Source organism: Camelus ferus, chromosome 8 (genome assembly GCF_009834535.1).
Source record: "Camelus ferus isolate YT-003-E chromosome 8, BCGSAC_Cfer_1.0, whole genome shotgun sequence".
Classification (NCBI taxonomy): Eukaryota; Metazoa; Chordata; class Mammalia; order Artiodactyla; family Camelidae; genus Camelus; species Camelus ferus.
Window position 1 is genome coordinate 68,145,800 of NC_045703.1, and position 13,866 is coordinate 68,159,665.

General features: G+C 48.0%; 1 protein-coding gene across 4 annotated transcripts in view; it reads right to left on the bottom strand.

The window, feature by feature from the left end:
- Positions 1-4,353: 4,353 nt before the first annotated feature.
- The window catches only part of PRKN (parkin RBR E3 ubiquitin protein ligase), a 1,163,789-nt gene continuing 1,154,276 nt past the window's right edge, over positions 4,354-13,866 (bottom strand). For all 4 annotated transcript variants that reach the window (XM_032485307.1, XM_032485308.1, XM_032485306.1 and 1 more), the window contains 2 exons: positions 12,159-12,276; positions 4,354-6,741 (listed from right to left, as the gene is read on the bottom strand). In XM_032485307.1, coding sequence (XP_032341198.1) covers positions 6,629-6,741; positions 12,159-12,276 — 231 coding nt within the window. In that variant the 3' untranslated portion in view covers positions 4,354-6,628. The remainder of the gene's footprint in view (positions 6,742-12,158; positions 12,277-13,866) is intronic.

Here is a 13,866-nt window from a genome sequence, read left to right on the forward strand (position 1 = left end):
GCCCTGGAAAGAAAGCCAGCTGCTAATGCCGAGGCAGTTCAGAACATAGGGCTTCCCCAGCACCACGAGCCGGGTGCCCGGTGAGAATCAAGGGCCTCCTGTGGTTGTAGTGGAGACTCTTCCTAGTGGGACAGGCTCCTGGGGCAGCATCAGGACCGAGTTGTCGTTGGCCTCTCTATTCGTTTGGCTAGAGGGACGATGGGGGACATTTCTCAGGGGCTGGCCGCAAGAGAGCAGGGGCATCGGCAGTGACATTAGCCAAAGGCCACCAGGCCTCCGCGCTGCTCCAGGGGCCCGGCTCCTGCAGGCGTGGTCCACGGCCGGGACACCACTCGCCCCTCCTTGCCCAGCCGGCCCCAGTTTCCGACCTGACAGTCTGTGTGCAGGAACCCTCTGGGTCCCGGGCCGAACGGGAAGGTCGGTGACCCCACCACAGGCAGAGAGACCCTGGTGAGAAACCCAGACGTGTCCTGTGTTTGGGGGCTGGAAGCCGAATCCCCTCTTCCCAGAGATTCCATCAACTCATTTTCCTCCCACTCCACCTGGTCCAAATGCATTTGGCAAAATTCCTTTGAAAGAAGCAGTCGAGTGTCTTTAGTGTGTTTCATTATCAGTTCAGTAAAGTTCAGGTAACTCAAGAACGGAATTGTTGATTGGAAAAATCTGCCTTTCTTGGCCGTGTGCCATTTGGGCAGCTTAAACTGTCATGGGAAATTAAAAAACTGTTTTTCATTATAAAGTGATAGTCTCGCACTGCCAAGAAACAGTGGGTAGAGGTAAGTGACAGTTCACACATAATCTTATCACCGCAGCAGACTGCGTTTTAAAGCGTATTCTTCAACCACTTTTGCTCAGAATTAATTTTTTAAAAGTAATTGCAATTAGAGTATATATACAATTGTAGTAAACCCCCTTTTACTTACCACTACACGCAAACACTTTTTCATGTTGCACAATAGTTCTCACATCCGAACTGCTTAATGACTATGTGAAAAGCACACTTTTGAATTAGCTCTGGAAATTTAAAAGAAATGCTCATTAACTTAATTAGCCTGCAGCTGACCATAACGAAGCCCTGAAAACCTGTCATTTTAGAAATCTATTGACATAAGCAGATGCTCACGAGACGTCTTTAAGTAGAAATTAATAAGGTGCAAGACAATTATTTCTAAATGGTGGTTTTAATTTTTCCTCTGCGCCTTTTTAACTTTCTATAATGTGATAATCAAATGATTATTTGGTAATAAAAATAACAACACAAGGAATGCTGAGTAGAGATTTGATGCTGAATAGCATGTCTCAAAAATGCCATCAAAGTCACTCTGGGTTTGAAAAGAATGCAAGAATCATGGGTAGAGCAACTTACCTACGGAAAGGAAGTACACAGAGTTTGTCTTTGCTTGCACAGTTGGAGAGTTTTCAAGAACACTTCAATGTACAGGTGCCATCCCCTGGGGCAACAGGGCAGGGGAGGAGGGCAATGCAGCCGTAACAGGGGGTTCAAGGGTAGAAGTCTTTGAGTGCAGATCTCAGGGGCTCTGAGCTAAGATTCTGTGGTCCACGCCATATGCACCTGTGTAATGGAAATTGGTCATCTGCCCCAGGGACTCTGATCTATGGCATCGTGCAGCTGAGCCACTGAGCTCTGAGTCTAGGCTCAACAAGGAAGCTTTTCGCTGGTAGATTTAACGTCCCTGGTAGTTTTGCTCAGGACTCCAACGTGCAGTCCCTCGTTACAGAGCCTGGCCTGCGGCAGGCTTGGCTCCAGACACTCCGGACACCAAAGTGAGTCCAGGAGTTCTGTTCTCTTTATCTGCTCCTAGGGGGATGGAGACAGGTAGGCAAGGGATTCAAGTTGTATACATTAAATGCTATCATGAAATATAAATATGGATAAATTATAATAAATACAAATAAATATAAGAAATAAATATTTGGTTCCTGCCACATGGTTCCTTAAACCTTTGCAATCTCTGGAGTGGTGAGTGTGTTAATGAAACGGCGTGGTTGGGGGCCCTACATAATCTCAGGATGGGGGCTGCTTGCCAGAAAAAACAAGGCGTGATTAGAAGGTTGCAACTTTCAGCCCCAACCCCTGACATCCAAGGAGGGGAAGGGGCAGGGGATTAAGTGAATGACTAATGACCAGTGTTATAACCAAGCACGTCTCCTTAAGGAAACCTCCATGAAAACCCTTAAACCATTGGGCTCAGATTGCTTCCCACTTGGTGAACATGTGGAGGTGCCGGCAGGGTGCTGTGCCCACAGAGGGCTGGACACATCCCTATCCATGCCCACCCTGTGCATCTCTTCCATTTGGCCGTTCTTGGGTTTGAATTCTTTGTGACAATCCAGCAGCAGTGAGGAGAGCACTTTCCTGAGTTCTGTGAGCCACGCTAGGGAATTATTCAACCAGAGGGTGGGTAATGGAAATTCCTGATCTATAGCCAAGCCGTCAGAAGTATAGGTGGCCCACTGGGACTTGTGACTGGTGTATGAAGTGGGGATGGTCTTGTGGGACAGCCCTTAACTTGTGGATCCTGACACTTACTCCGGGTAGCTAGTGTCAGAGTTGAACTGACTGGTAGGGCATCCAGTGGTATCTGGAGAATTGTGGAATTTGTTGGTTTTGGGAAAAACACACAGCTATGTGTGTAGGAGGCAGTGCAGCTCTGGGAACACATGGGAGGGGCCTTTAATGCAGACCAGGATGGTAAGAGAGTGGTTTCTGGAGAAGTGGATTAAATGGAGACCTAAGATTGGCCAGTCAAATTCAGGAGGATAAAGTTGCAAAGAAATGATTCTAGGCAGATGGAAAATCACATGTGAAGATCAGGAGGTGAGGTTCTCATTGTAAATTGCGGATGGACACTAGCTTCCATATCTCATTCTCTTATGAGTTGGATTAGTGTGAGTCTAGTCTGTCTTCTGGAGTCCAGTCACCTCTTGATGCAGTGACAAAGTTGACCCTCTTAGCCTGTGCAAAGGATGTGATCAGGGAACACCACAGTCCTACTGGGGCAGTGCCACCAATCTGAAGGCCAAATGATCTTCCCAGAAAGTACTCCCTGCATCTTTTTTTTTTTTGCATGATTATTCAAACTGCAGTGAAAAGTTTTAAATATTTGTGGTTGGACAGTTTACTCACAGTGGGTAATCTGAAGACAGGCTTGGTGTTGTTTTGAAATAGAGTTTTCTTTTAAAAACTGACGTAGATACTCTCCGTGGTATCAGAAGTGGCCTGGCAAGGGGATGTGGTGGTGCGATACATGCACCACCACACGGCGCTGTGGGCTCCCCCAGGTCTGCTGCCTCCTGAGTCAGCATTCCACGCCCCTGCCTGTTCACTTCCACCCACAATGTCAGCGCTTTCCTGTCCACCCTGGAGTTTCTGCAGAGCAGCGGGATCTTGTCCCTCCAAGCCTCTCAAACACAGCTGGCAACTTGCCTTTATAGGAAAACTGGGTCCGTGGAGAAGCTCATCCAACACACTGACACCACCAGGAGCCAGACCCCGCCTCCACCGTGAAACCGCTCGCTCTGTGAAAGGACACGCATGGGCACGTTCCCGCACTGGCAGTTAATCTGTACTCGCTTTGTGCTTTTTGTTAGTTTGTATAGTGGCCTCCACTGACTGGTTCATCGATTAACAGTAAGGACCGCTCAGCGCTTCCCGGTGAGAGGCATTGCTCCAAGGGGCTGTGTGTGATGGATCCACTCCGTCCTCACGCCACACCCACGAGGCGGACGCCGTGAATGTTCCAGAGGCTCACACACAGGGAGGTGGTGGGGTCGCCCACTCTCCCGCTTTTTCTGTCATCTTTCCTAGAAACATGGTATTTATTTCCCGAGGTGTGGGGCACCGAGGGGCCCTCGGGGTGTGCTGCTTGCTTAAGCTAAGTAGAGGAGCTCTCCAGGAACGTTCCAGACCCCTCAGAAATGGACTCACTGTGAAATGAACAATAGCCGCCACCAACACAGCCCCAAAGCCAGCACACCCACGCTGAGAGCGATGCAGGCGCCCACCGTTTCTGAGGCCATGTTACACAGAAAGTCCTTGGTCTCTCCTGGCTCAAACTTCTGTTTTAAACAGTTATTAGAAAGTTTGCTGAGATGTCGGGAAAGCAACCGGCAGATTTTTAAATGATGGTTTGCTTTTTAGAGCCCTTCTAAATTTGGTAGCACTAAAGAAACTACTTTATCTCAGAAAAAAACCCACCAGGGTGAACCTGGAGCTCAAGACAGAGGCGCAAAGGCCACGGCCTCACCGGGCCATGCCTTCCGGCCACCAGGGCATCCCTCCCGCACCTCCGTCAGTGACTGACAACATAGCCTCAACGATGGACTCAGAAGCTCTTTTGACGCTTTTATTGACGATTTGAGTACAATCTTAGACATCGTTGTCAAGTGCTTCTTTACACACCTCAGAGGAAAATATTCTTCTGCAAAGACTTTATTTCTGTTCTTTCGACAGATTCACATTTTGTGACATCGTCCAGTGCTCAGATGAGTTCATTTATAGTGGCTTGTGGGTCACGCTCATTGATAGCGACCCTTGTTTCTTTAAGAATCAGTATTCTATCTTGAAAAAAAACAAGACTACCACCAGGAAAGGCGCAGAGACTAGGCCTCCTGCTGCCTGGAGGAGAGGGGGCAGACCTTGCTCAGGCCCACGCGCCAGGCAGACGGGGAAGGAGGCAGTAACAGCGACGTCGTTACACCCCAAAGCGAGGCAGGGGGTGAAACGCAGGGGGCTCCCCACGTCACAGGGAACCGTCTGATTGTACCCCGGGCAGCGTAAGGAGATGCTACTTGCTGGGACTGTGGGAAACGTGCAGTCAGAGTCTGAGTGGGTTCCAGGCTGAGCGCGGATGCCGGTCCCTGGCATGTGGGGGCTCCAGCCTGGTGACCTGCCTTTCCCTCACTCAGGACACCAGCTCTCCAACATCTCTGTACCATCTGTAGGCTCCTTGACAGGGGTCTGGCAGCCTTGGGGCCATGTTTGGGGTTGGATTTTCTGAGTGAAGCCACGTGAGGCTGTTCCTATTGAAGAGCCACCCCCCTCCACCATCTTGTTCCAGCTGCGGCTCCTCTGAGGAAGGGGGAGAGGAGGGACGGTCCCTGGCTGGATGGTTAGGGACAGAGGGGCAGATGTCCAGGGCAAATTTGCTGAGGTCATTCCCTCTCTCCTCCCAGAAAGGATTTCTGGTGCTACATCTATGAACAGAAGGTCCACTGCTGATTTCATAATTCCCAGGGTCCCTAAATCCAAAAGAAACCCCATGCTCTAGTGAAAGTCCTTACACCCTCAGTGCTGGCCATGGTCTTCCTGAGAAGGTGGACAGTGAGAACAAAGGACCTTGGTTACACTTTTCAATCCACACACTGTGCTGAGAGAATGAGGTTTGCTGCATTTAGTGTAAACACATCTCTTTTTGATGTGTTGCGAATGCCTCAAAAAAAAAAAAAAAAAGCGATGAAAACTTGAGCAGCAATCCAATTCAATCCATGGCAACGTGAGGAAGTGTTCTAGTGCGAGTTACCGTCCTAGAGAAAAGAGCCCTGAGTGACCTGCTGGGGTGCAGAAGGCACAAGCTTTCCCACAGGCATGTTTTCATTCTGGTGGTCCTGGAAACGCTCCTTCTTTAAAGATTCTGCTTTAATAAGCAGCATGCTTGTTAGCACTGAGAATCATCATGAAATCATGTCTGCAAGTGCCCTTTACAGGCACCTTGTTCATTAAATTTATAGTGACGCCGGATGTGTGAGTGTATTTTCCAAGCTCAAAATGATGGTTTAAAATCAAATTCTAGATGTTGTCATATTTTCAGAAAAACAATTTCTTTCTAAAGTTGCATGTAATTAAATGGGATGAAAGCACACCAAGTTCTGATTTCTTCCCTATAAATTTGAACACTCAATATTCAACTTAACTTTCCTAATTGCTCACTTAGTTGACAAGCTGATTTGTGCATAGTTGATGTGTCACTAACGCAGTACCTAAAGATACAATTCTTGGGGAGAAACACGTAGGTTTGACTATTATTGCCTGTGGTTCTTTGAGAATAGATGCTCTCTGACGGTTTTAGTCAGAGCACTGCTCTTCATGCCATGATTAGAGTTCCCAGAATCTCCCGCATTCGGTCTCACAGAGAACCAGTGACAACAGTCCCTCGAAACGATTCCTCCCCTCACCAAGGGCTTCTTCCCAATATTGGGTGAAGGTAAAGGGTAGGTAACTGAACCTGAGAAATCTCTATGTATTTACCCAGCCTGACTTGAACTCACTCAAGAATCTCTCCAAAAGGCGAACTACACTGTCAGCTGTGCTCTGGTGTTTGTGTCACTGAGGCCACAGGATACTTCCTGCTGGTCTCACCATTAGCTCTGCTGTTTCTTATGGGCACAAGGGAAGGGGTTCCAGAAGCTTCTCCCATGACTTTGTGTGACGTTGGAAAGAACTTGAAGTGCTTGTGTGCATGTGTGCGTGCGTACGTGCATATGCACGTGTGTGTGCATGCGTGTGTGCATGTATGTGAGTGTATGTGACTGTGTGCGTGTGTTTAGAGAAAGGAAGAGGAGCAGGGACAGGAGGATGCTGGGTGCTGCCCGCGTGGCGCTGCTCCTGCTACACGTCGAACCAGTGGTCCCCCATGCAGGCGCGGGTCCACTCCCCGCCGCAGTGCCAGCACCACTCGAGCTGGCACTGGGGCTGCGGGCACTTCATGTGCATGCATCCTCCTGCGGGCAGACAGAGGACACGGATCAGCACCCGGGAGACGCTCGATCCCACACGCCAACATGCCATTCTAGAGGTGACTTTCTAAGGGAATTATCGCAAGAAAGCCGAGGGCAGGATCTGAACTGAGGGAAACAAATCAGAAAGCCCACCAGGAGGTTCCAAAGTTGTGACATTCATTAAGAAATGAGTGAAGTTGACTCAGACATAGAAAACAAACTGTGGTTACTAAAGGACAAAGGAGAGGAGGGATAAATTAGGAGTTTGGGGTTAGCAGATACAAACTAGTATAAACAAAATAGATAAACAACAAGGTCCTACTGTACAGCACAGGGAACTATATTCAGTAATTTATAATAACCTATAATGAAAAAGAATATATACATATATATAATGAAATCACTATGTTGTACGTCAGAAACTAACACAACATTGTATATAAACTCTAATTATAAATACCATATAAAGGAAAGAAAAGAAATGAGTGAAGCACATCACTTTCATTGAGGGCAGGTTTTATTTGTGAATCTGAGTTTACTGACGTCTCCTGAGGTGGGATTTAGAGACAAACACTTTGTGTTTCACAGACAGGGGTCAATTCCTTATTTAAATATATATTAAATATTTAAAATATATATCATGTTTAGCAATTTAATATGTAATATGTAATAATGTCAATATATAGTATGAGTAATTTTTAATCATTTCTTTAGTGTTAACTTGGCTTGAAAAAATTCGTAAGACAGGACAGCAGGCCTAAAAGCATCTTATAGTGAATACATTCCTTCCGGCTATTCAACATTTTATTTAAGATGAGGATAGAGAGAAACTAATGAGTAATCCTGGGTACTCCCCACATATCATCTCATTTACTCCTCAGAAGCACCTTGTGTGATCAAAGTATTACTTGGTTCTTGAATTTTCTCAAGGTCAAGTACTTTCAGGTGTGAAGTTGGAGGTTTAACCACAGTCTGTGTGACTCTAATGCTTCCTTCCATGGAACAGGCATTCCCAGCATGAGATGAAACCCCCTCATTTGGGGACTTGTCTGGGGTTCCTTACCTCTCCCATTTGTTAAACACGTTCACCGTTTGCTTCTGGGGGTCAGACACCAAGTCTGCCGTGAAGTGAAGAGAGTTATTTGTACCAAGTTACAGTAGAGAACTGTTCATGGCCGAGTTTCCCCGATAATCCAGGCAAAAGCCATTTCTTTACCAGAATCCTATATAGCATTCATGTGCTTCATTATTCCATTTTACCAATTGTCTTGTGAAGTCATTTTTTCTGGCCAAATTTTCCAGGCGATTGCTTCAGCACTGTCTCATATTTATATTAGAATCCTGGCATGAGAACTTGCACTAATATGAAATATTTATGACTATGTAACTAAAGGCATTCGTTTTAGGATCGCTTAAGGGCATTTAAAATTCCATACATTTCTCCTTCTTCTTGGTTTGCTTTAAAAATCATTAACAATGATAAATATGTGGAAAACAAAGGGAAAAAACTCACTTAAGATACTTCTATCTTAGTATTTCCCAAGTGGGATTACACAATTACTGGACTGGGTAATTTCCAACACATATTTAATGGCGGTGCACTGCTGATGTGAGTAACATAATAAATAGCTTAGCACAGTATAACCACTTCAGTTTCTCTGGTATGTCGTAAAGGACACTTAAGCGGTTCATTCAAATTCAATGAAATGTTGAAGTGAGGCTGGTGCTTAGCTCACCGATGAAGGTCCTGAAATATTGGCACTGAGAGAACACATGCCCACGTGAGACCCTTTGAAAATAAAGGGGTTTGTTCCGTGGGGGGAAACAAAGTGAGGCTGAATGAAACTTGAGAATGTTTTCCTATTATATCGAAGTCTTTAGGGATCCGGAATACTAGCATTAACTAGTAACATTTTATCACAGAAACTAGACTCATAACACACAGTACAATGAGAAGAAAGGGAACAGGAAGAGGGGGTGTTCATGTTGGCGACTTTCTTTCCTTCCTGGCTTGTTACACGGAAGGGATACACCAGACCCCGTGGTACAGAGAAGCGCCGGGGACTCCAATGCTGGACGCTTCGGTGGCTGAAAAATAAATGCTAGCAAGAGGCTGCTGATGATGCCACACTAATTTGTGGACATTTACATGGAGAAAATCTGGCTTCCCTCTTAGAGAATTCTGTCTCCTGACGGAGGCTCCAACCATGGAAAGCCCAGCCTGGGCGCGGTCAGCACCGTGGCCGCACGGCGGCTCTCCCAGTGGGTTGAATGAAAGGGCGGAAGCCCTGGACCGGCCCGAGGGCAAGTGCGAGTGAGCAGACACCCGGAGCAGAGGGTGCAGCTGGGTCTCATCCGTCTGGGGCGGAAGCGAAGGAGGGACTCGCGGCGAGTGAAGGGCGTTACAGGAGGCGACGCCAAGGCTTGGCCTGAGTTTAAAAGGAAATAATTCTCCTCATCATCACAGCTTTGCTGAAGGAAGTACTACTTTGTCTGGGATTCTGCTATGTGTGAAACAGGCCATGAATTTCGGTTGAGAGCTAGGTAACGAAGTTAGCTCTTCTCGCGATGGCGCCTATGTCTGTCTCGGTTGCAGTGAAATATTTTAGAACAGCTCAGACAGTCACTAATAAGCTGAAAGTTTCAGCTTTTCAGCTCATAGGTTAAAAAATCTAGAGGTGAAAAGTCGGTGCTTTCCACGTATAGTACATCACAATGTTTCAAAGAAAGAACCAGATTAGGAAGCCTTTCCATAGTCCTGAATCCCTTGACCCCTTCAAGTCCATCTTCTGGGTGGCAGGTGTGGTCTGACTCAAGGCGGATCTAAGGGCTCCTTGTCTCGCAGAATCAAGTCCAAGTTCTTCATGTCACTCAGGGCCCTACGCTCCAGCCTTCAGGCACTGCTCCTGTATCCTCACCCTGGAATCCAAACAGCTGGGCCTCTGGCGCAGCCTGGAGTTGACGGTTCATATTCCCTGTCTCTGCACGTGCCGTCTGCCTGGAGGGCTCTGTCCCGCGTCCTTGCCGGGCTGATCACACCGACTCTCAGTCTCGGCTCGGGCATTATTTCTGTCAGGACGCCGTCTCTCGACTCCTCCCAGGTCTCTGTGCTTGCTTTCTCCATCATATTTTATAGGATTATCTGTTTATGTGTCTCTCTCCTTTACCAGTGACGTTTAAACTCAACAAATATTTATATATCAGGCACTCTTTGGGGCCCAGGGGATAGACAGACAAGGTTCCTGACCTCTGATAATAGCAAAATGGCCTCTTACTGTTTCATCTGCATCCTTTAAGGACCCATGAGATAGAACCCTGGCCCATGGGATCCACCTTGCGCAGCCTCTTCTGTGACAGGCCTCTGCAGCTTCCTCTTCCGGTCGCGTATGCAGTGCGGCTCCATCAGTGAGGACCAGGAGGGCTCTTTCCTCTGACTCCATTCACGTCTTCTCTTCAGACGTGCGGGCCAGCCCGCCGCGTTTTCCAGAACGTTCCAGTGCGCGGAGGGATAGCAATGACTCATCGGGTAAATCTCTTTTTCTCCCCCAGGGGACCACTGAAGCCAAGCTGGGGACTCAGCCTGTTGCTGCTGCTCCCGGATGTGTCACTGCACTCCCTGGTTTGTATTAATGAAGACTTAAAGGATGCAGCTGGGGAGAGAGCCTTGAGGGCTGTCACGGGATGGTGTGTGGGGCTTCACTCCACAGTGAGCCTGCTCTCAGCACCCACAGCCTGGGGTGTCACGAGGGTCCAGTGAAGAGAACCTGGGAAGAGCGGTGCCTGTGCTTCCTTCTGTTTCTCCTCGGTGCTGATGCTGCCGACCCCCTGCACACGCACTGACGCGCCACACGTTTGGGAAGGACTCTGGGCGCAGGGCGGTGATGGCTTTCAGGTGGATGGCGCGGTGCCCCGCTGGCTGGCTGCTGTCAGGGCCGCTGTGGAGGGGGCAGTGCAAAGGAACACCTGGAACACGGGCTGGAGCTGGGCTTCAGGTGATGCTGAAGTGAGGGAGGGTGCACAGCAATGGCCCACAGACCACATCATCACAGAGCGGCTGTCAGAGCAGGGGGTGGGGTGGACGGGGGGGAACCCACAGCCACGAGCGTGGACGTGTCACCAGAGTCCCCCCTCGATGTCCCCCAGTGCAGCACAGGGGCGACTTGGCTCTGGAGGCCGGAGCTGGGAGGGGAGTCCTTCCGGCAGGGGCTCCTGCAAGTCTCCCCACAGCCGTGGTGGCTCCAGGATACGAGGAGGGGGTGAGTGACTGCAGGTAGCTGGAGGGAGCCCCGGCTTCTTGTGAGACGTCGCCCAGGGTTTAGAGTGTCCCCAGGGCGAGCCACTAGGATGCGGATGCTGGTGTCTCTCAGCCTGTAAACCTGCTCCAAGCAGCAGGTGTAGGTGGGCTCCCGGGACCCTTTACCAGGGTCAGTGTCATTTAATCCAGAGGCATCTCCAAGCTGTCGCTTCACATTCTTAACATTGAGAGAGGAGTTGATAGAAGGCGAAAGCACATGTCCTATTCAAAACCGCATTCATGTGCAGGGTGGTTTCCTGAAGGAGCCAAGCGTCACCACGACATAAGGCACTAGCTCGCCCACACCAGGGAGAGGGAACCCGGAGCCCAGAGTGTGTTCCCGTGTTCAAGGGGACACGAATCGCTGAGATGGAAAAAACGAATTTCAGGGCCCAAAAAACATTGCGAACCAATTGGTTGGACAAAATTAAACAGATTTCTTGACAAAGGGAATGCTGCGATGCTTTCACGGATGTTATGAATGGGGAGGTAATAGTAGCTTCCTTGCTTGGTTTCTGCGAGTCAGTGATCTGACGCTCGGAGAGAACTTGGAACCAGCATTTAGTAAGTGCGCCATACAAGGTAGTTGTTTGTGTTGTTAGCATCCAGGAGGGGACAGAGTGGGGACCAACTGCCAAACGTGTTTGACGTGGTGATGTCCCCCATTCCCCCGGTGAGTGTGTCTGGATCCCGGAGCACTGTGGACGGCACTCTGGGGAAGTGCTGGACGGGGACGTTTCCCCAGCGTCTTCTTTTTTTAAAATCAGATGAAAAGTGTTAATAGTGTTACTCATACATAATGATAAAGGCAATCAGTGTGAACTGAGTGCTTCCTCTAGGCCAGGCGCCGGGGGCCTTCACCGCCCATCACATCATATGAGTCTATCCATGTGGAGCAGCTTCTCTCATGGTCTCTAGGCTACAGATGAGGACTTGCCGCTTAGGGGATTAAGATACCAGACATGGGAGAGCTGAGAGTCAAACTCTGGCCCAATGGCCCCAAAGTCCCCACACTGAACTACCCAGCTAGCAAGCCCTCGTAGAGTTCCTGACCATCACAGCCACGCCATGACGCTCCCCAAGAAGAGCTCACCAAACCCTCACTCCCTGCCCAGCCCAGACTCACCATTTTTCTCAACGGGCACGTGGCAGCGAGGGCAGGGCTTGGTGGTCCTCTTGATTGTTTCTCTGGAAGCTTCCTCCCACCGAGCCTGCTCTGCCGCCCTCTCGTCAATGCTGTAGACCTGGGTAAATAAGACAAAAGGAGCTGAATGTCACATCTTCCTGTTAGGGATGAATGTCGCTTCCTTGAAACACTGTACGGGAAATTCTTAGAGATGAAAGTGCCTTCTGGCCAGAAACTCAAAAGGAAACTCACTTGACCAGTGGTGGATGGCTCCTGGCCACGCGCGGCCATGCACCAATGTGGTTTTCTTGGCATGTGGTCCGTGCTTACAAGGCAAGAAAAGATTGTGTAGTTTTGTAGTTTGAGCTCCTCTTTTTTGTTATTTTGAATAATTGTAAGAAATAACGTCTATTGGCTGCTGAATATGCAGGCAAGGTGATAAACGGTCTTCCACACCGCTGGTTGGATGCGTCATCAGGTGAGCACACTCGTTTTTATTTTATATCGAGGATTAGACAAGCTGAACAACTGCCAAAAGCTGACACGTAGGAGAGCCTGTGTGACTGCAGAATCTTGGCTTTTACACTTTCTTCTCCACCTTATTATCTTTCATTCCTGCACCTGGAAAATGGGGGCCTTCAAATATGGTCACAGAAGGGACAGGGGCAGAAGTCAATGGGATGGAGAAGGTGGCAGCGGGAGTCGAGGACAGCTGGAGGTTAAGGTTGGGCTCTGGGGCCTGGGTTCAAATCCCAACTCCATCTGGGGGGGTGACTTTGGAAACTCATTAAATCCTTGAAAGTTCCCGTCTCCTAGATGGAAATCAACAATGCCTAGTGCACTAGGGTCTTGAGAAACAAGTGGGTTAATTTCTTTAAAAACTTGAAACAAGTATCTGACACACATCGTTAAGTGATAAAACAAATGACCTCAGGATCTGTCACAAGCTCTCAAAAATGCTTGCTAATATGACGGCATATCCCTGACTCCTACCACAAAGAGGAGCCACAGCAGATATTCTGTGTCTGCCTAATTGTTCAGACGCTGCAATCTCGTCCCTCGCTTCAACGCGGAAAGACTTGTGTGGAAGAATTGAGACATTTTTGGATTCAGTACAAGAACTTTGTGGTCTAGAAATATATTTCAAAATGTTACTCCAAACAGAACCCCTCCATCTTGGCCTTTTTGATATTTGAAACTTTTCTTCAGTGCTTTAAAATTAATATAAACATGCAAGTCATTTCATTAACTTGTAATGACTTTTAAAACATGCTCAGAGCTATTTTTAGGCTAAGAAACTACTAAAAATAACTTAAAATATAAATTAGTGAGGAAATTAAATAACGTGAAATACTCTAATAGTCTGATTTTTTTAGTAATAATATTGATACTACTTACAAATTTATAACACATTATTGTTTTACACTTTGATTTCCATTATTTCAGGTGACCCTCATGGTAACCTAGAAATACCAGTTGTGCAGATTGTTAAACTTATTTTGCAAAAGAAACCTCTCAGTAGTAAGAAGGCTAAATGCCTGGTTTGAGGATGCTCACCTCGTACATAGCAGCGTCGGGGCCAGTCGAATGCAAACCTTTGGAAAACCTGAATGATGGAAACCCACACCAGAGATGCTCACACATCCCCAAGCGCCCATAGCATTGTCCTTTGCGAATCAGACTCTGCCTAGCACCGTCGTTCTTAGCA